General features: G+C 41.0%; 2 protein-coding genes across 2 annotated transcripts; one reads left to right on the forward strand and one right to left on the reverse strand.

Annotated features, from left to right (window-relative positions):
- tfam (transcription factor A, mitochondrial) lies at positions 1-5586 on the forward strand. Its single transcript, XM_076759477.1, has 7 exons — positions 1-281; positions 1352-1494; positions 1679-1749; positions 1975-2124; positions 2488-2583; positions 4766-4822; positions 4945-5586. Exons 1-7 carry the CDS (start codon positions 199-201, stop codon positions 5218-5220), a joined length of 876 nt encoding a protein of 291 aa, XP_076615592.1. The 5' UTR covers positions 1-198; the 3' UTR covers positions 5221-5586.
- Positions 5587-7207: 1621 nt separating this feature from the next.
- LOC143338793 (DNA-directed RNA polymerase III subunit RPC4) lies at positions 7208-19520 on the reverse strand. Its single transcript, XM_076759476.1, has 8 exons — positions 18595-19520; positions 17863-17909; positions 17580-17737; positions 17319-17443; positions 15199-15310; positions 13549-13835; positions 12834-12986; positions 7208-10044 (listed from the first exon to the last, which is right to left on the reverse strand). The coding sequence occupies exons 1-8, from the start codon at positions 18784-18786 to the stop codon at positions 9904-9906; spliced, it is 1215 nt and encodes a 404-aa protein (XP_076615591.1). The 5' UTR covers positions 18787-19520; the 3' UTR covers positions 7208-9903.
- Positions 19521-20991: the final 1471 nt, after the last annotated feature.

Consider the following 20991-nt stretch of genomic DNA (forward strand, 5'->3'; position numbering starts at 1 on the left):
GACCTTTTCCCAGAATCCACCGCGAGACATTGAAGGCGCGTTTTGCAGTGCCTAGATGTCAACAAGCAGGACTAGAAGAGGCTCGGCTTCAATGAAAAACATCTAATGCATGAATATAATAACACGCTGCGTTTGTGGGATAATACGTTTGTCTGTCATTACTGTGCTCAACGGCCTTAAACGCTAATTAACACCGACATGGCTCCGTTCAGCTTAATGACAGCAGGAGTTAGCACGTTGGCTAAGTCCTTCGGTGTCTTCTGCACAACTGCTCTAGCAAGGTAGCTAACCTGAAGTTACTTTATTAGTTAGCTGAAGTGGTAGAGCTAAGCTAGCAAGTTAGCTGTAGCATGCTCTCTTGGCTTTCATCTTACTGTAGGTTAACACGTATTTCTGTCGTTGCAAAGTAGACATTTTGATGGAAATGTTTTGGGAAATGTAACATTAATCAGCATTAGGATTGGTTAGACGTTAATAAGATGAGTGTATTACTGTATGACCCCCAGCAATTCGTGACCAAAGAACCAGTCAAACAGTTAAAGCCACTTTTTGACGCGTTAATTTGAACAAGTCCCATTTACTTGTGGCTGGGCTTTCAGTGGCTGTGAGGAGCTTTGAGGGCATTGATATCTGATAGGAAATATAGGGTCTCTGTGTATTCATAAAGCCATTTAAATGTGGTTAGGGTTAGAGATGGAATCATTTCCTTTAATATGTGCAGCAGGTTTAGCCTCTTGCAGTTTGATCCTGTCTGACTATTTTATACTAAAATATGATTTCAGGCCATAATTTAGAGATGGTTCAGTAAACACAGCAGACATAAAGCTCCACATGGATTTGATGAGCAACATTGAATCTTTGGTCAAACATGTATGAAAAGAACTGAAGAAATGCTGTTTTGCTGTGTGGTGTAGATGCTGAATTATTTAGTGAACAGAAAGATGTTTAAGGTTACAACAAACAATTGTTTTCATCATCAATTGATCAAGTGATTATTGTTTTGATTCACTGATTATTTTATTAATAAATTGTTTAAATATTAATAATGTATAACAAGCAAAAGCAACAAATCGTCTCGGTTGAGAAGCTGGGACCAGAAAATGTTTGGTATTTTCTTTTCGATCATTTCAGCTCTCCTGATGTTGAGACTAGTATGTTCTGTTAGTCCTGTGAAGGCATCGCTGAATTGCCAGATATCTGTATGGTTCTGTCTGTTAGAAGTAATGGAAACTAGGATGTTATCTGCTTAACTGTGTGTGTGTGTGTGTGTGTGTGTGTGTGTGTGTGTGTGTATGTATGTATGTATGTATGTATGTATGTATGCGCGGGTGCATGTGCACTCATGCTGCAGGTGCACCAGTGTCCTCCCAGCAACATACAGCTTCCCAGTGAAATGTCTGTCCTCTCAGGCCAGCGGCCCTCCAAAGAGACCTCTGAATGGATATATGAGATATGTTCTGCAACAGCAGCCAATCATAACCAGACAAAACCCTGGTAAATCTGCAGTCCTCAATACTTCTTTAGAAGGCCACTGAAGTTACTGATTCCATAAACTTGCTGCACTGAAATGGCAATAACAACTTATAATGCTTAACTGCAAGCATTTTTCATCATTAAACCAAGAACTCAATTGCTACAATTCTGTTGTTAATGATCATCTTATAATTGTTGCTTTCAGAAATAAAATCAGTGGATATCATCAGGAAAATCGCCCAGCAGTGGAGAACTTTGAGCCCTGAACATAAACGGGTATTTCAGTCCTTTACTTCTCAAACAGAATATACTGTTGTTTAAGTTTTGGATTGTGCCTTTAATGCATACATTATAGGGTAAAGCAGTGGGAGCAAGTGGCAAATCATCTCTTGTTACTGATTAAGTGTAAAAGATACACTTTATCATCTGTTGCCATGCATATGTATTAGGTCAGTTTATTGTTGTGACTAAAGTTTTTCTTGGTCTCTCTCTCCCCTTTAGCCGTTCGAGGAAGCCTCCCAACGGGCCAGGGAACAGTTTAAGGTGGACTTCCAGCATTACCAGGCCCAGCTGACCCCAGCACAGGTCAAGCAACAAGCCCTAGAGAAGAGGCAGAGAATGGCCAAGAGGAAGGCCATCCGCAAAAAGAGGGTAATAGGGACAGTAGTAAATAGGAAACAGGGATAAGGCTGCGGTGCTCTTTGGTCAAGAGCTTCAAGATTTTCTTTTCTGTGCTCTTAGAAACACATCTTAGGTTAGATATCCAAATTATCTACAAGATTGGCTTTACTTACAGTATTTTCACTGCAACTCCCACACTGTAGCAAAGAGTGTGTCAGGACAGAACACTGCAAGGTGCACACAGCCAGAGGTTTGAGTTTCGAGATACCTCTGTGGGTGAAACATACGCTTTTGAATTGAAGCCACAGTTGGCAATCTGAGTACTAAATCCTATCACATCAAGTGTCACGTTGTTGAACAAAAAATTCCTGTGTGTGTGTGTGTGTGATTCAGGAGTTGACCAGCCTTGGGAAGCCCAAACGCCCTCGCTCTCCATTCAACATTTTCATGTCAGAGCATTTTGAGGAAGCCAGAGGAATCACCACACAGGTGAGTAACCACAGCAGCATATATGATTTAAACGTTTTTGACATAAGGTGGTATCAGATACTCACTGGTAATGATGGTGATACATAGACTGGTCTGGGTCATTGCATTTCGACACTTGGCTTTGTTTTGTTAATGCTGGACGTTACTGCCATGTACTGGATTTTAAGATGGATGACATTTATTCCACCAGGGCCAAATTCAGTGATTCAAACTACTCAGTGATACAAACAATTAAAGAATTTTAAAATGAGTTCTGTGACAGACACAGACCTGCCAACCTTTACGCATTTTGCGTAGCAAGTATGCAATTTGACATCTAAATATGCTGGTACCACTCACCCCTCTAAACTACGCAAAAAGCTGCGGACATGTGAGTTGTGTGGCAAATGTGCACGTGCGGTACTCATGTCTGACAACATGATGCAGCAGCGTGGTGAAGCAGTTTCAGCCAATCATTGTAGAAAAGCGGAGAATAACGAGTCTGCTGAACCTATAGCGTAACATCCCCGCCCCCCTCCTCCCTGCCTCCTCCTGCCCTCTGCCTCCCTCTCCGTCCTCCGTTCCCCACTCCCTGCAGTTGGCGCTTAAAAAGGTAAGTGTGTCAGTGGACCTGCCAGCTTTTGGTAAATGTGAACTGTTACGCGTAACGTTACTTTCACTGTGGAAACATTCGAGCTGAAGTCAAAGTGAAAAAAGAGAAGAAAAAAAACAAACAAACAAGATTTGCAAGGTTTTTTTCTTAGCAAATCTATCGATCGCGTTCCCCTAATGACCCCAATGCATCGTCAAAGAAAAAAGACAAAGAAGAGGCAGCAGTGCGTGTGTGTGTGTGTGTGTGTGTGTGTGTGTGTGTGTATTTTAGCCTTTATATATATCCATTGCAGATAGAGTAGGCCTGTATATAAGGAGGAATGTGATTATTTATACAGTTTAAACATGTAGCCAACAAATCTTTTGCAGCAAGTTTTGCAACCACTATCATGGCAGATGAGGAAGACGAAGACAGGGAGGGACAGGGCAGCAGACCTGCCAAAAAATAAGAGGGTCCACGTCCCCCAGAAGTTTTTGAGTAAATATCAAGAACAGCGGCCATGCTTCCGACCCTCTAAAGTTCCTCATCATGCGTTCTGCAGTGTGCAATTATGATGTGGACATAAGCCACCAGGGAGCTGCAGGTAGTATAGAAATTAGCCCCGGTGATGTGTGCATATGTGCTGTAAACCAATTTAATTATTACATTCTTGAAAACAAAAACACCTATTGCAATATACAAAATAAATTATTGCCATTTTAATTAAATACATATTAAAATAATTTTTAATCATGATACAGTATATACATGGCTTAGAAGGACATAGCATTTTTTGGTTTTCTGTTGATGGGTTTGGATATTTATGCTAAGAAATAGTTAAAGAATGTAAGTACAGAGTGCAAAATGTCTGTATTTTCTTTATTAAAGGTATTGTAATCAAAAATATAGGTTTTATTTTTTTCTAACTGATTTCCGGCTAGTGAATGGGGAAAATTACTGCGTGCAAAGCAATGGAGTTGCAAAAGTCTGTGAAAAAAAGCTGCACAACACAAGTGGTACTCAGAATATTTTTAAGGTTCGCAGGTCTGCTGTCCTCTTTATATCTGTCACAGTATGATTCTGATGACAGATGTTGACAGTTGTAGCCAGGATTTCTTTTTTTCTCGGACATCACCACTGACACTATTGTGTTTTGGGACAGCAGGACATGACACACTGAGAAGTTTTTTTACTAAAAGCTGACATTTTGTGATGTCAACAGAGGGAGCAGAACAGGTGGCTTTATATAGTCATTTATGAGCATAGTTTATGCTTATGATCAGATCTCATGAACACACACCTCCTAATGAACAGCCTGCTTCCATTAAGTTAAACCTAATAATATGGTTAAAAAAAAAAAAAAGCCCAGTTTTCTTTCCTCTGCTGAACTGCAAAGAAAAGTGTGTCCTCATTGCAAGAGAAGAATGTCCTGTTGCATGGAAGGAAGATTTATTGTTCTGCTACTTCAAGGTCCATCTCCTGCACTGGAACCTATTGCTGTTTTTGACTCATTTTTGGATGCATATGATTATGTGCTTGTATAGCAAAAGAGAAGCTCCTTGGCTTTGAACACTAATCATTGATATAGTGTTTCTGGTGATGTTCCTTCAGGCAAAGATGAAGTCACTGTTGGAGGACTGGAAGAATCTTTTCAGCCATCAGAAGCAGGTAGGCCACACAATGATTCCATATGCTTTATTCTAACAGTCACAAGGTCTTGGCTCCAAGCACATGAGAAACAAGAACTTCGTTGTTGCTCAGTATTCAAACCTCTGTTTGCCACATCTCAGATCTACACACAGCTGGCTGAGGACGACAAAATTCGTTACAAGAATGAGATGAAAGCATGGGAGGGGCACATGGTAGAGATTGGACGAGAAGATCTGATCCGAGAGCAGACCCTGACTACCAAGAAAAAACCTGCTGCTAAAACTCCAGTGGCCAAGACAGGGACAAAGAAGGCTAAGGCTAAGGCTACAGCTAAAGCTGTGAAGAAAGCCACTGCCACAGGAAAGTCAAAAACAACCACGAGGACAACGAAAGGTAGCTCTGCAAAAACTGTGTGAGATGTGTTTATGTACTGAGTCTAGAGGAAAAAGCTGTGTTCATAACATCTGAAGAGGTTTGAAATCTGTTTTGTTTTTTTCCTTTAAAATTGAAGGCCCCATGAAGTTCACAGTTGTCATGAATGATTCTTTTTAAGACATCCTGTTAATGCCTCTGTTGAGTGAAAATGACACCACATAAACCCTGAAAGCAGGATTTTTACAGGGCACAGTGTGAGCGTGTTGCCACCCTCTGTACAGATACACATCCTGGCTTTGAGTGGGTGGTTTAATCCCAAATGATGTAGAAAGTGAATTACTTGATGAAATGGACTGATTTCAAAAACGACATTTGAGTGAGGTATTAAAGTGATTACAGGAACCACAGATACGGTTCATATTTTTCTGTCAGCAATATTTTGAAGGTTTCACAGCCCTGGATGTAACTGCAGGATACTTGAGTGGAATATAAAGGTTACTGTTGCTGTCCTAAAAACAACCACACTTTTCTATTTTTGGTATTTCATAAAGAGTATTCATGGAAAGAATTAGGTGTTATTCTTTTCATTGTCTTGTCAACAAAACTATGAAAAGACCCAAACCAATGTTAGTCTGTCTCCGAATGCTACTACAACACCATTGGTTCCTGCCAAAATCTTTAAAAACAAAGAAAAGTCACTTAAGTTTTTGGCAGACAGGAGGAATTTTCGTAGGTTTTTGATGAAAATGTGTGTCACCTGTGGAAGTGTGCGCTCAGCGATGCCAGTTGGCTCAGGAAGTTTCTGCTCCACTGGTTGCAAATGTACAGAGAGCACTTCCTCTGAAGATCAGACAGTACCACGGTCCCCATGATTGCAACCTGACTGAATTCTTTGCGTCATCGCTGTTATTAGTGTAGCATAAGCTTGTGCAGTTGCAATGTCAAACTGTGAATCCCTCTACCTGTTTTTCATGGCTCAAGTAAAGTCATTGACCGACACCAAAACGTCCAAACTATGCTTTGTTCAGTCAAGCTTTAAATGAGATGCTTTTTGCTCTGTTAACAGCTATTAAAAAAAAAAACTACTATGGTTGATAACCCCCCCCCCACCACCACCACCAAACACACACACACACACACACACACACACACACACACACACACACACACACACACTGCATTCATCCAAATGATTGTTTCGATGGCATAAAGGGAAATTTCCCCCCTCAGATACAAGCTGAAAAATACTAGTTTGTCCAGACTGTCACTGTAAGCTGGTCACAAGTCACTCAGTCATGTGTCACAAAGCCAACCCTCCATTATATTTAAGAAAATCCAGCCATTGTCATTTAATAATCCTAAAATCCAGATTCCTTTGGGTTGATGTTTGTAGTTACATACCTGTTCTGAAGAACATAGTTTCAGTACTGACAGTTTCTTCTGTGTGTAGAATGCATTTAGTATGACCATATTAAGTAATGCGTGTTTTCTTTGTATTGTTTATTTACTGATTAAACTTTTACATTTACCTCCATAAAAATGTCCTTACGTTGCCTAAAAACATGACACAAGCCACAATGTTAAGAATACACAGTATGAACACTGTGCTTAAGTCCTCAAAGTCCTATTTTTCAGACACTACAGATGTGGCAATGCTACAAGTCACCCTACTTAGCATTTCTAAGCAATATATGAACATTTGATAAATGGTTTTAAACGGACTAGAACAGTTGTAAGCAAATTTAAGTGTTAATTAATATTTTTCTCAATTAACTCCTGTGGACACCCGTAGGTGGAGGCTGCTGTACAGATAATGACAATATAATAAAACACAGTAATAAAGTATGTTTTCACAGGGTCAGTTCTAACTGTTGATAGATACATTATAAACCATTTATTTAGTGTCTGTATACTGCTTAGAAATGCTAAATACTGGCACTTAGTGTCACTGTTTGTTTACTTTGAGAGTATGTGTCACTAACTTCTGGGTGGAAGTTTACAACTGCTGTAAAATGTAAACACTGACCGTATAATAATGAGAAAGTTTATTTGTATAACATCTCTCAAAACCAATTTTAAAAAGTACTTTACACAAATTCTGAAATAAAATAAAGGCATTAGAAAAACAGACATAAGAAAAATCTACAATATATAGCATTTAAAACATAATGACATATCAAAAAGGATTTGTGTACTTGTCAGTAAAGATCAGCTTTAAGAGGTGATTTCAAAGGACAAGGTGACCCAGGCTCCAGACCATTCCAGAGCTGTGGGGCCCTCAGCAAAGACACTGGAAGAGCCAGCAGGTCATTGTCTGAGGACCTGAGGCTCCACACAGCATGAAACATGATCTGGAGCCTTAAAAGTCATCTTTAAAAGCTAACCTACAGCTGAAGTCTGTTGATCAGGATGATGTCATGTACTGTATCAAAATGAAAATGGCGCAGTCTCGTACATTTGATTCCATTAAGAGGTCACTTGAGACTTGGAGGTTTCTGTAATGTCATTGTTTTGAAAGCCTGACTGAAATTTTCTGGAAGGGCTTCCAGAAACTAATGAAAAGATTCTGGGCAATAGATGGACATTTGGAAACCTAATGATGAAAAAGTAAATGATGATGAGGCAGCAAAAAAAAAAAAAAACCCAGTCAAGTTGAAAGACAAACATCTAATCATGTTTAAAATACGACTGTATCTACTTTCTCTAAATGCTACAAAGGTTACAAGCTCCTAACTGGACACCAGTGCAATAACTGGTTGACCATTCCAGGAACGTACATTTGTTTTGCACCTTTTAGTTGAATGAACACAAAACATGGTGACTAAGTCTAGTGGAATTAACAAAGGAGCAGTTATTTGCAGGGGTGCACGTGCAACAAAAATCAGATACATGTAACAGTCAGTCATCTCCCAACGCACCTTGTGTCCAACAACAGAGTTCACATCAGACTTCCTTGGATTAATTGAAGCAGGTGCTGACTGAACTACACGGGCCATAACAGACTCATGAAGCTCCTTCATGACCAAGGCTTGAGTGACCGGATGAAGTTAGTCACTGTGTGCACAGACGGGGCTGCTGTCAATGTCAGCATGAACAACGGTATTTTACCAAAACTCAAGAACAGCATGAAATAAGCTGATAGTAAGGTTCCTCACTGTGAGACATTACATCACAGTATTGTCAAGCCACTGCAGTTTTATTTACAAAAATGGAGAATGGAAAATGTTGCCATGCCGAGAAAGTTGTGTGAAGAGAACGAAGGCAGGAAACACTGTTGAAAATATCAAGATGATTTCCAGCCATTCAAATGCAACTGGCTGCGAGTAACAATCACCTGCAGCATATTTTCAGTGTTTTCAGTGTTTCCTGACCTTGGTAACATTTTTAAGATCACATCCAATAAGCTTTCAGAAGGAGTTTATTTGAAGAATTTAAAACCAGATATGACTCCCTCAAATCATGATAATTTTTCAGTTTTTGATCCTTCAATTTGGCCTCAGGAAATGCAAGACCTCCACTGTTTCCACAAGGCAAGGACAAGCATAATTATTCAGAAATATGAGGTCATTCAACTTGACAGATACTCCACTCAGAGAAAATGGATGCACTTAAAGCAAGCAGGAGAATGCTTGAAGCATTCTTGATGTGTGACTTCGTCCAAATGGTAAAAAGTGAATGTACAAGCAACCCAGATAGTTTCTCCAACATCACAAAGTGCTTAAACTGTCTCTTACTTTGCTTTTGAGCAGTGCAACTTGTTTGACATGATTCTCACATTTCAACACTCTAAAAAAGTTCAGATCAGACCATGTGTGACTCGTCTCTCAGACCTGATGTACATTCAAAAATGACCACAGAGACATTTGTCCCAAAATCAGCTGTTGACCTGTGGATGGAGATAGCTAATCTGAGGCTCAGCCAGGGACTGGGAGGTGTGTCATCATCGTCTACCTGAATGAGGCTGAAGTGAGGACAGCGAGGAAGACGGCATTCATTAAGACCACACCATGAGAGCCAAACATAGTACTCAGCTGAGTACCTGATTAAAAATAGATATATGCACCCCTGACTATCTCATGGTCAGTCTGTTATACTCAGACCAAAGAAAGTTATCAAATTCAAATCACCTATAAGCTAAAAATACAGTCTCTCTGTGACTTTGTTGGACCAAAGTGGACATGATTCTAATTGGAGGGAGATGGTAACTTCTGTTCAAATATGTTCTCTGGAATCTGATGCGAATGTCCACCTTAATCTTTCTCTGGGTGGCTACTAACTCAGCATGTAGCTGATGATGTCTTTTGCTGGTGTTCAGTCAGTCTCAAGCTCACAATCATGTTGGCTGTTCCACGGGTGTGTGTAGAACCAGTTGTCTCAGTGAGACAGTGTGAATGGTAAAAAGTACTCAGATAACAGGTAACAACTGAATCTGATAGCATCTTTCCAAAAAACATGTCTCCTAAATCACAGGATTTTCAAAACATTCAAAACAAAAATTCACAGAATAATAAGAAAAAAGAGGCTACTGAGGGTAACCTGCTTAGCTGCCTTTAAAACCCCAAAGCTGAAGTTTGGTGAATACCCCAACAGTGATTTGCTTGTGTGGTGACAAGACACCTGCCATCAGACGAGGAATCCTACAAAATTCAAACAAAGTGTTGTTTTTGTCAAAGAGCCTGTAGCTCACAGCTCTGTTAGATTTCCGTGCAGTACATGAGAGGTGATCAGGGTCCTTGTTGTTGCTGTGAGACTGCTTGTCTCAGTAATGCGTGAAAGTCAGGAGATAAGACCAGTTTGTGGTGGACGTTTCCTAACACCATCATGTCTCCAGTCCGACCCTCAGAGAGACGCACAGAGACCAGTTGCTGCAGAAGGAAGAAGGAGAAATGGCTTCTTTAAATATGACAGAGTGGCTTTGTTTTTCTAGTCACATATTGATTCAGGTTTGTTGCAACAGAGGGGATGATCTGGTTTTCCTGTTAGACAGTTCAATTCCAGAATTTTGGTGGAAGGTTAACATGTTTTTGAAAATAGCATATATAATATTATATATTTTTTAAACATTACTGTGAGAAATGGCAGTGTCATATATTTATGTTATCTATAGAATATGATAGGATAGATCTGTCTATATTATTCATTGAGATATAGATCTTATTCATATTCAAATGAAATGTTCTCTGATACATTGTATTTGATGCACTATGTTCAGAATTTAAATAGAATCAACTGCTAACTGCAGTCAAAGGGTTAAAAGGGTTACTTAGTATGTTGTCCTCCTGAAAAGAGAAATCCATTTGTATAATTTATTTTTAAAATAACATGATTTAATTGAAATGTCAACTCTACAGGAAGATACAGTCAGCTCCATAAATATTTGGACATTGACACAATTTTTGCTCTGTACACCACCGTAATGGACTTGAAATGAAACAATCAAGGTGTGCTTTAAGTGCAGACTTTCAGCTTTCATTTGAGGGTATTTACATCCAAGTCAGGTGAACGGTGTAGGAATTACAACCATTTCTATATGTGCCTCCCCCTTTTTAAGGGACCAAAAGTAATTGGACAAACTACCAATCATAAATCAAATTGTCACTTTTAATACTTTGTTGCAAATCCTTTGCAGTCAATGACAGCCTGAAGTCTGGAAGCCATAGACATCACCAGACACTGGGTTTCGTCCCTGATGATGCTCTGCCAGGCCTCTAGTGCAGCTGTCTTCAGTTCCTGCTTGTTCTTGGGGCATTTTCCCTTCAGGTTTGTCTTCAGCAAGTGAAATGTATGTTCAGTTGGATTCAGGTCAGGTGACTGACTAAGCCATTGCATAACATTCCACTTCTTTGCCTTAAAAAACTCGTTGGTTGCTTTTGCAGTATGCTTTGGATCACTGTCCATCTGTACTGTGAAGCACCGTCCAATGAGTTCTGAAGCATTTGGCTGAATATGAGCAGATAACATTGCCCAAAACAGAATTCATCCTGCTGCTTTTGTCAGCCGTCACATCATCAAGGGAAGCGGTTCCATTGGCAGCAATACATGCCCACCCCATAAGACTGCCACCACCATGCTTCACTGATGAGGTGGTATGCTTTCGATCATGGGCAGTTCCTTTCCTTCTCCATATTCTTCTTTTCCCATCATTCTGGTACAAGTTGATCTTTGTCTCATATGTCCATAGGATGTTGTTCCAGAACTTTACATGTTTTTTTTTTAGATGTTTTTTTTTGGCAAACCCTAATCTGGTCTTCCTGTTTTTGAGGCTCACCAATGGTTTACATCTTGTGGTGAACCCTCTGTATTCACTCTGGTGAAGTCTTCTCTTGATTGTTGATTTTGACATAGGTACACCTAGCCCCTGGACAGTGTTGTTGATCTGGCCAACTGTTGTGAAGGGGTTTTTCTTCACCAGGGAAATAATTGTTCTGTCACCCACCATAGTTGTTTTCTGTGGTCTTCCAGGTCTTTTGGTGTTGCTGAGCTCACCAATGCGTTCTTTCCTTTTAAAAATGTACCAAACAGTTGATTTGGCCACACCTAATGTTTTTGCTATCTCTCTGATGGGTTTGTTTTGATTTTTCAGCCTTATGATGGCTTGCTTCACTGATAGTGACAGCTCTTTGGACCTCATATTGAGAGCCTACAGCAACAGATTCCAAATGCAAATACTACACTTGAAATGAACTCTAGACCTTTTATCTGCTCCTTGTGAATGAAATAATGAGGGAATAACACACACCTGGCCATGGAACAGCTGAGCAGCCAAATGTCCAATTACTTCTGGTCCCTTAAAAAGGGGGAGGCACATATAGAAATGGTTGTAATTCCTACAATGTTCACCTGATTTGGAAGTAAATACCCTCAAATTAAAGCAGAAAGTCTGCAATTCTGTTGACTTTAATAAAGGGAACTTAGTAAACAAGTTCTCAAAGAGCATGCCCATGACACACTGAAGCATGGCACCAACAGCCCCACCCCGTGGCCATTAGTGAAACACCACAACACTACTTAATAACGGCTGTATCTCTTTAATGTATTATTCCATGGTAACCAAATTCAGCAAAGGTGTACTGACAGTGATGCTGAACAGAAAAGATTTGCAAAATTGCTGTTGCAGCAGCAGCTGTCAGCTGTCACCAGCCACAGCTGGGAGCAGCAGCTGCTAACAACTGTTAACTTTCTTCAGGAAATGCACATTCTAGTTTTTACATGACATTTTTTAGTTTACTAAAGTCCCTCCTGTGGACAAATACAGCATGCGGATGTGCTGTGTTTCTCTATTTATTCTAAACTGTATATCTGTACAGTTTGTACAAAACAGGTCTGTCATGCTGGGCTCTTGTTGTGATTGGCATTTTTCTTTAAAGACTAAAATGAAATTCATGAATGAGCTCACCAAATTTCAAATCTTGCCATCATTGTAAATTTTGAAAAAAAAAATGTGTACAAATTGACAACAGCAATGCTTTTTTCTTAAGAACTGGGAGTCTTGTGCTCTTTTGCACAAGCAAAGTGACATGTATGAGTCACAGATATTAAGAGAAATACACTTAAAAAAGCACCTTGTGCTTGACAGATCTGCTCATATGAATTAATTTACTCTTCCTGTCATAATGTAAGTATAATACGGTGCACAAACACACACTTACAGTACCTGCAGGAAGGAGAATGCAGCTCCCTCAGAGACGTCCATGACGACGTCACCCAGCTTCAGCTCGACCTTTCCTGACTTCCTGATCTGCAGTTTACCCAAAAATCCTTCTGGAAATTGTGACAGCACAGGACAGCCCTCCTTCGCTGCGGCCTCCTGAGCAGTGGCAGGCATGCACAAACCGTTAATAACTGACTGCTGCTAGAATTTTTGGATTAGAAAGACCAATTCAAAATGCCAAAGTAAATACAAATAATTTCATTTTCCTGATGGAAAATTAAGAAAAGTCTGAAAGAGCCTGATGTTAAACTTTTCTATGAAAAACCCTACTCAAACTTTTTGGGATCTAGTCTGGCACATTGCACAAACCTTTCATTGCATTGAGGTTTTACCTTTTCTGCACTATTTGGGTGATTTTGGTGAATGGCTGTTAGTGGGTGGAGATGTGCAGTAAAGGGAGTACAGCTGGGAATCCAGCATCACAGTGCAGCTTTGTGTCAGGTACCACTAGCAAAATGACATCCTTCATTATATTAAGATGGCATCAAAAACCTCATCTTATCTGCATGGAGACAGTTTATGTGTTTACTAGTAAGTGAAATTTATACATTAAAAATACTCAAGACTGATGTACAGTTCTGGAATTCACAAATTACAGTGGATCCAGATGTGTTGCCATGGCAACATCACAGTTTTAGTGTTTATTCTGTTAACTCACTTGTGCTTGTAGATGTGCAGGCCTCTTGTCTTCAGGCTTGCCTTCCTTCTTGGCAGATCTGTCTGCTGTAGATCCATGTGTGGAGTTGACCTCCTGTCCAGACGTTCTGGTAGGCATACAGTCTGGTAACTGCATGAAAAAGAGCTCCTCTCTGCCAGACAGGCTGAGATCCTGCAGTATTTCTACCAGGGACGGCTGCTCTGGTTTGGGCATCTCTGTCCTGCTGGGGCCTACTCTACTCTGAGCTCCGCAGGATGGCGGTCTGAACAGAGGATAGTTCTCTGGACCTGCCAACATGACAAACACAAACACTTTGCCACAAGAATGGACTGCAACATAATACCTATTGATCACGCACAGACATGTAGCCACATGGTAGTTCAGACAGGCCCGAAAATCATTCCACTCTCCAATCACTTACAGTGGCATGCAACCCTTGGTCAAAATGTCTGTTCCTGTGAATAGCGAAGTGAGTAAAAGATGACCAGATTTCCAAACAGCATAAAGTTCAAGATAACACAGCTCTTTAACATTTAGATTTCCATCTTTTACAGTTTCAAAATAACAAAGAAGGATAAGAGGCTGAAGCAAAAGTTCAGGCACCCTGCATGTTCAGTACTTAGTAAAAGCCCCTCTGGTAAGCCTGAAAAGCCCTTTTGAAGCCAGCTATGAGTCTTTCATTTCCTGTTTGGACAATGTTAAATTGTTCTTTCTTGCAAAACACTTCCAGTTCTGTGAGATTTTTTGGCCATCTTGCATGCGCTGCTCTTTGGAGGTCTTTTCCTTACATTTTCAATGATGTTTTGGTACAGGGACTGTGAGTGCCATGGCAAAACCTTAAGCTCTTGTACAATTAATCCACTTTTCATCTGAAATTCATCATTTCAAATTCATCAGAATTTGCTGGTATTTAATGGAATCCAGTCTTTCCACTACCAGTCCAAGCATTATCGATCCTCCCCTGTCCTTTAACAGTTGGAGACATGTTCCTTTCCTGAAATACTACACTCTGTTTTCTCCAAACATACATTTGCTCATCTTCCGATAACTCTTCCATGAAGATCATATTTGTGAAGGTGTCTTCTGCATTCAAGTGGGGGTGTTAGTTTTCTTGGTCTTCCAGATCTCAACTTGCATCCACTGTTCCTGTTAACTGCCATTTCGTAATTACATTACAAACCGAGGAAATGGTCAAAAAAGAATTTTTGACCGGGATGCCCAAATTTTCCATGTCACTGTATGTCCCTGACCTGTCTCTCTCAGTAGGTGGTCCATATAAACATTTGGTGCTCATTCAGTCTGCATACGACAACGCTGACTGCTGATTACGTTCAGAAATGTAACTCTTTCCCAGCCTCCTCCTGTATAAGAATTTAGCTATGTGTGAATTTTGTATGTTTCTGTAATATGTGCTTGAGTGTATGAATTGTGTATCTCAGGCTCTGTCTGTGTCAAGCTTGTTAAGATTTGTTTCGAAGCATCACATGAGCAGAGCCACACCACCAAACAAAAAAGCATATCACTGCAAGGAATGGTTAAAATCTTGAGCATCCTGACTGAAATGAGCTCCCCATTAACTGGCATGTAATGTGGCACTGACAGTGGCGAGACGGCAGCAGTACAGGTGGTAGTCAGAGGCTGTTTGCTCACATGTTGTGGTCGTCGCCAGTGTTTGGTTCTTGATGAAGCTGCTGGACTGACTCAGAGGCAGCTGGATGGGTTTTAGCTTGGCATCATTCCTCAGACCGGGATCATCTATGAACTGTGGGTACAACATATAATATTGGACATAAACAAAGGTGAAGGTGATTATTATTATTATTATTATTATTATTATTATTATTATTATTATTATTATTATTGTTGTTGTTGTTATGGATGATAATATTAATTAAAACTCATTAGTGGTTCAATCATTACAAACTCATGCTGTGCAGATTAATGTGCAAAGCTCACAGAGCTTTCTGCTTGCAACAATGGATCAAATGATCATGTGTAATGTGAAAGGCATCATCTGGACCCAGCTAAATGAAGGACAAAACTATAAATAAATGACCATGTTGCTTTGTGTCAACTGCATGTGTAAATGGGCAAGAGAGAGCAAACACAACAGCCACAACGACTTCATGAGGTGATGTCAAATGTTGCGTTTTCAGCTAGTTGCACTGCCCCCAAGTGCCCAAAAAATGGACGCAGCTTTAAAGGTTAACACTTTTCCAAGTCTGTCTCAAAACAATATTCTGGTGCCCATACATTGAAACAAGTTTGGATTAGTGTCATTGTTCCCTTTGCACATACTGGCTATGAAAACATCACTTTCTAATGTGCTTCCACTGTACAGGATGTGGGACAAAATCCACAGTCCTCGTTTCATTCAGAAATGTATTCAAAAGTTTATATGAGGCTAGTATGAAGGTTCAGCAGTCTGGGTTCATGCAATCAAGTGGGTATCTACCAAACATATTTTTTAGTGCCATATTCAATTTTTGTGTGTCCACTACAGTGCATCCTTGAGCAGCATCGTTGCTGAGCTGCAGCAGAGGGACTGTACCACAAAGAGGGAAATTTGCAAAAATATATTAACTGCGGAAGATACAGCAAGTTAAAGGAACAGGTGGGGCCCAGAGCTTAGAGGGCTGCACCCACACTCATAGAATGTGGAGTTATGGTACATAATTACCATTCTTTTTCACATGGGCTTTGCCCTCTAAAGCTATTGTTAGCAGGACAAGGGTGAAGCAGGATGTAGTCCATGCCCCACTGGGTCTGTCTGGTACCCAAAAGCACAACCACACCCACTTCATGACAAATCAATCAATAACCTGTCCATACACATCACAGTACATCATATCAGATGGCACAGACAGTACTTTATATTCACCATGAGGGGAAGTGGAATACAACATGAAATTGCAAATTAACATTTAACATCCACATTCTAATTATATTTAGATAATATAATTATATATTGTATATATTATTGTTTCTTGAAGTAAAAGGCAAGCCAGTGTGCCTTAGTTAGTTTGTGGGGACGCACTTGCATTGATGAAGAAGGCAAATCCCAAGAGTCATTCCAGCCATGAATTTATGACATTTACGTTGATGCTGCAGAGCTACTAGCACTGGAGAAAGTGAAATTGTTCGACAGTGTCACCTTGTCTTGAAGAATTCATAGAGATGAAGGAAAACCTGTTGTGGAACTCAGTGATAAAAAAGTGTCTGTGTAATTCAGCCTTCATGGTAGATGTTACCAAGAGCCTCTCAGGGCTGAATCTCAAGCTCCAGCAGCTTCTCAGCTCTCTGCTTTCCAATGTGAAATCATTTGAAGCAAAAGTAAAGCTGTGACAAGTGCAATGGGAAGAGGTAACACTGTGTATTTTCCTACTCTGCAAGAACAGACGCTGCTCTGACATCTGAATATGCTGCTGAGTGTGAAAACTCCTTCAGTCATTTGGTGAGAGGTTTCATGAAAGGGAAACAAAAAGGACTGAACGTATTTGCTATGCTGTTTAATGTGGAACCAGCTGTTGTGCCTGACAACATACAGGTGCCATGGTCCTTGGGTTCGCTTGAATTCTGTTTTCCTGTTTTATTGTTGTGTTGAAAGGGCACTCTTTTCATAAATCATGCTCTGCTGTACTTCCTGCCTACATCTACTCCTTGTCTCTGTGACTGCTGATTACTTTCACCCGTCGCTCATTAGACTTCTCTTTCTTGTGCATTTAGTCCATGTGTTTTCCCTCTTTCAGTTGTGAGCAAGAAGTACTCACATCATCTCTCTTTAGTTTACAGAGTATCTCATCTTCATCCTCCTCAGAATCTTTCTTCTCTTTCTTCACCGGTTTACACACAGGAGTGGTGGTGGAGTCATGCAGGTCTGTAGCACCACGCCAGCCTGAACAGAGAGACAGGTTGACTGTGCAGTAAAGCTTGGTTTATAAGACGTGTACTGCATCTATTCTGATCATCTGATGTGCATGCTGAAATTCAACTCAAAAAGAATGGAATGAAAGAAAAAAGAGGTTGTGCACCTGTTTTGCGCACAGTATCAGCAGGGCCCTGTTCAAAGATGGAGTGAGACTGGATGGTCTGAGGCCTCTCTCTCCTCCTCCCCCCTCTGCTCTCTCTCCTCCTCTCCTCCCTCTCTCTCCTCTCCTTTTTTGGAGCCACATGGACCGCTTCCTTTAACCTGGGGAAGAATCAGACCCGATGTTTAGAATCATTAAACACTACACACTGACAGCACAGAATATGTAATGCTTGGCTTTCACTATTAAACAGGACATTACATTTATTGTATTGACGGTCACTCACTCATCTTTGCTTTTCCTCACTGCGTGGACATTCGGCTCAAAGGTTTTCTTTGGAAAACAAAAACAGTTAATGCCAAGTATTTCTTGTTGGGATTCAAGACAAAGATGCCGAAAATGCCTAATATTTTTAATATGCTACACATGCTTTCTAGGTGCCAGGTTCAATATTATCGGACTATGATCTATTTTGCATGTTAACGATGATGGCAATTTTTGTTTATTTGTTTTATTACTATTGTGTAAGCACTTTGTATTGCACTTATGCATGAATTGTGTTTATTACTATTACTATTCCACTTCACATATGTGTTTCTATACATTGTTTTGCGTTATTAATAACATGGACCTAAACTGTAAGTATATGGCGACATCTACCTTGTGAAGTGAGACAAAAGGGCGACATGTAGCAGGTTCATTAATATACTGACAATAGATTCACTGAGCATCTTCTTGTACTGTTCAGATAAGGATCCCTGTTCAGCGAGGGTGCTTTCAGGATCGGTTTGCAGTGTATAACTTAGTGATCCAGTTCTGAACTGTCTATGAGAAGCCTTGATCTTGAAATTAATTTAATACTGTAGGCTGAGACATGTACATTTAAATGGATAGTCTACTTGTAGGCAGCTGACAATTTTAACATCTATATAATAAGTTTATGGTGTCCAGTCTCTCAGTGCTTTACTACAGGAATGTCATATTCATATTTCCAGCCCTCTGGTGCGTCATTCTTTACCTTTGGTTTTTTGAGGGCTCCCCCCAGTGTCAGGTCCCTTGTCCGAAGGGACGTCAATCTTCCAGGTGGAGTGGGGGAGGACAGGCTCCTGACCCGTCCAGGGAGTCCCCTGCCCGCGCTGAAACTCGCCCCGGCCGCGCTACTGAGTCCGGAGGAGCCGGGAATACTTGCTGTATCCCCCGCGTCGGTCATTCTGTGCAATCTTTTCCCCCTTGTAATATTTTACGTTGCAAGTGGCTGTCGGTGCGGCGTTTCACACAAAGCACACTCTTTTTATTGCGCCCATAATGAGTACATTACAGTTTTGGACGAATCCTGTTTGTCTTTCTCTCTTTCTTTTTTTTCCTCAGCAGATTGACGCCGTCCTTCCATGGCTCTCATCACAGACCATTTCCTTCACAGCTCTCTCTCTCTCTCTCTCCGTTTCTCTTTCTCTCCGTCAATCGAATGCATCCTGAAAACGAGTCGTTCCCCTTAAAAACCGCGGTGAACACGGCACGCAGTGTCAGCTAAGCTGAGGTCCATGCACACCACACAACTTGCACCAGCTTGTCACCCTCCATTTTGTTGCCCCTCGCGATATCAAAACAGACTGCGCCACAACAACTGCACACCCTCAGAGAGAGAAGCGCTTCCGTTTACTACGACCTCAATCTCCTCTTGTTTGTAGGCTGGACAGTATCCTTCCTGAAGGCTCAGTCCCTGCACTCAAACATTTCATCTTAGACACATTTTCTTAGTCGCAAACCAACGGCGTTTCCTGGCGGTAGTGGTTGGAAACATTCAGTACTTAAAAATGTTGAAAATTATCATACACTGAGTCTAGCAGTTCCGTTTTGTCACCCGTTTTAATTGTCCATGTTAAATCAATCTAATTTCCTTTCCACTGCGCTTGTATTGTTGTTGTTAAGCGGCACTACACTGGTGGAATCACTAGAGGGCGGTGTGTCTGGCATGCGTGTCCCGTGAAGACGAGGGTCGAAGACATTTTCAGCTCCTCTACTTACATTAAGTGACTTGTCCTAAAGCACTTTAGAACAGGACAGTTGTGACACTCTGATCTCGTAGTCACGTGGTTCATGCAGCACTGGATACTACTAGACAAATCCACTCTTGGATGGTTTGGATGGGTTTTTTTGGATGGTTTTTTGGATGGTTTCATGCGGGACAGAGAGCAGCATCTCATCACATTTAGTTCTGGCATCCGCAGTATCAAATAGTGCACTTCTACACAGCCACCATTGAGTCCATCCTCACCTCCTCCATCACCATCTGGTACGCTGCTGCCACCGCCAAGAACAAGAGCAGACTGCAGCGTGTCATTCAGTCTGCAGAGAAGGTGATTGGCTGCAATCTCCCATCTCTTCAGGACCTGTACGCCTCCAAGACCCTGAGGCGTGCAGAAAAGATTGTGGTTGATCCCACTCACCCCGGACACAAACTCTTTGAGTCACTCCCCCCCCCTCACACACACACACACACACACACACACACACACTCTTCACACTCCACCTCTGCCTCATCTTGACACATTGACGCTCAGCTTGGACTTCTTTCTGAAAAAACAGACTGTTTCTGGGAAAAACAAAACAAAAACAGACTTGTGTATATATTAATAATTTTATATTTCATACTCTTATTTTAGTAGATGTGTCATACACCAACTTCACCCAAACAAATTCCTGTATGTGTAAAATCGTACTTGGCAATAAAGCTTTTTCTGATTCTGAAATCTACAGTAAAATTTGTTCAGTTCATTAATAAAAATTTGGCTCTTACATACAAGAGAATCACCCTTTTTACTTGACCTTTCCATTAATGTATTTAGTCCATCCCACGCCTGTCTTATACTGCCAGTTAAAAACTTTCCCTCCATCTTATTTTTAAAAATCAATTTGCCTTACAGATTTCTCCCTTTAATTGCCTCCTTTTTTCACACAGTAACTCCATATTACCAGTGCAGAGAGCGATCTTCCTTTCATTAAGGCAGCCTTTCAGCTGCTTGGAAACATTCATTCATTCATTCATTCATTCATTCATCTTCTATACCCGCGTATCCCTTTCGGGGTTGCGGGGGGCTGGAGCCTATCCCAGCTGGCAATGGGCGAGAGGCGGGGTACACCCTGAACCGGTCGCCAGCCGATCGCAGGGCAAGACATACACCATTCACACTCGCACCTATGGACAATTTAGAGTCACCAATTCACCTAATGTTTTTGGTCTGTGTCTGTGGAGGAAGCCGGAGTGCCCGGAGAGAACCCACGCATGCACGGGAAGAACATGCAAACTTCACACAGAAAGGCCCTGCCCGACCCGGGGATCGAACCAGTGACCTCCTTGCTGTGAGGCACGCGCACTAAACCCAGGGTTTATTATTTGGGAAAACTTTGACGATTT

The sequence above is a fragment of the Chaetodon auriga genome, chromosome 20, assembly GCF_051107435.1.
Source record: "Chaetodon auriga isolate fChaAug3 chromosome 20, fChaAug3.hap1, whole genome shotgun sequence".
Lineage (NCBI taxonomy): Eukaryota > Metazoa > Chordata > Actinopteri > Chaetodontiformes > Chaetodontidae > Chaetodon > Chaetodon auriga.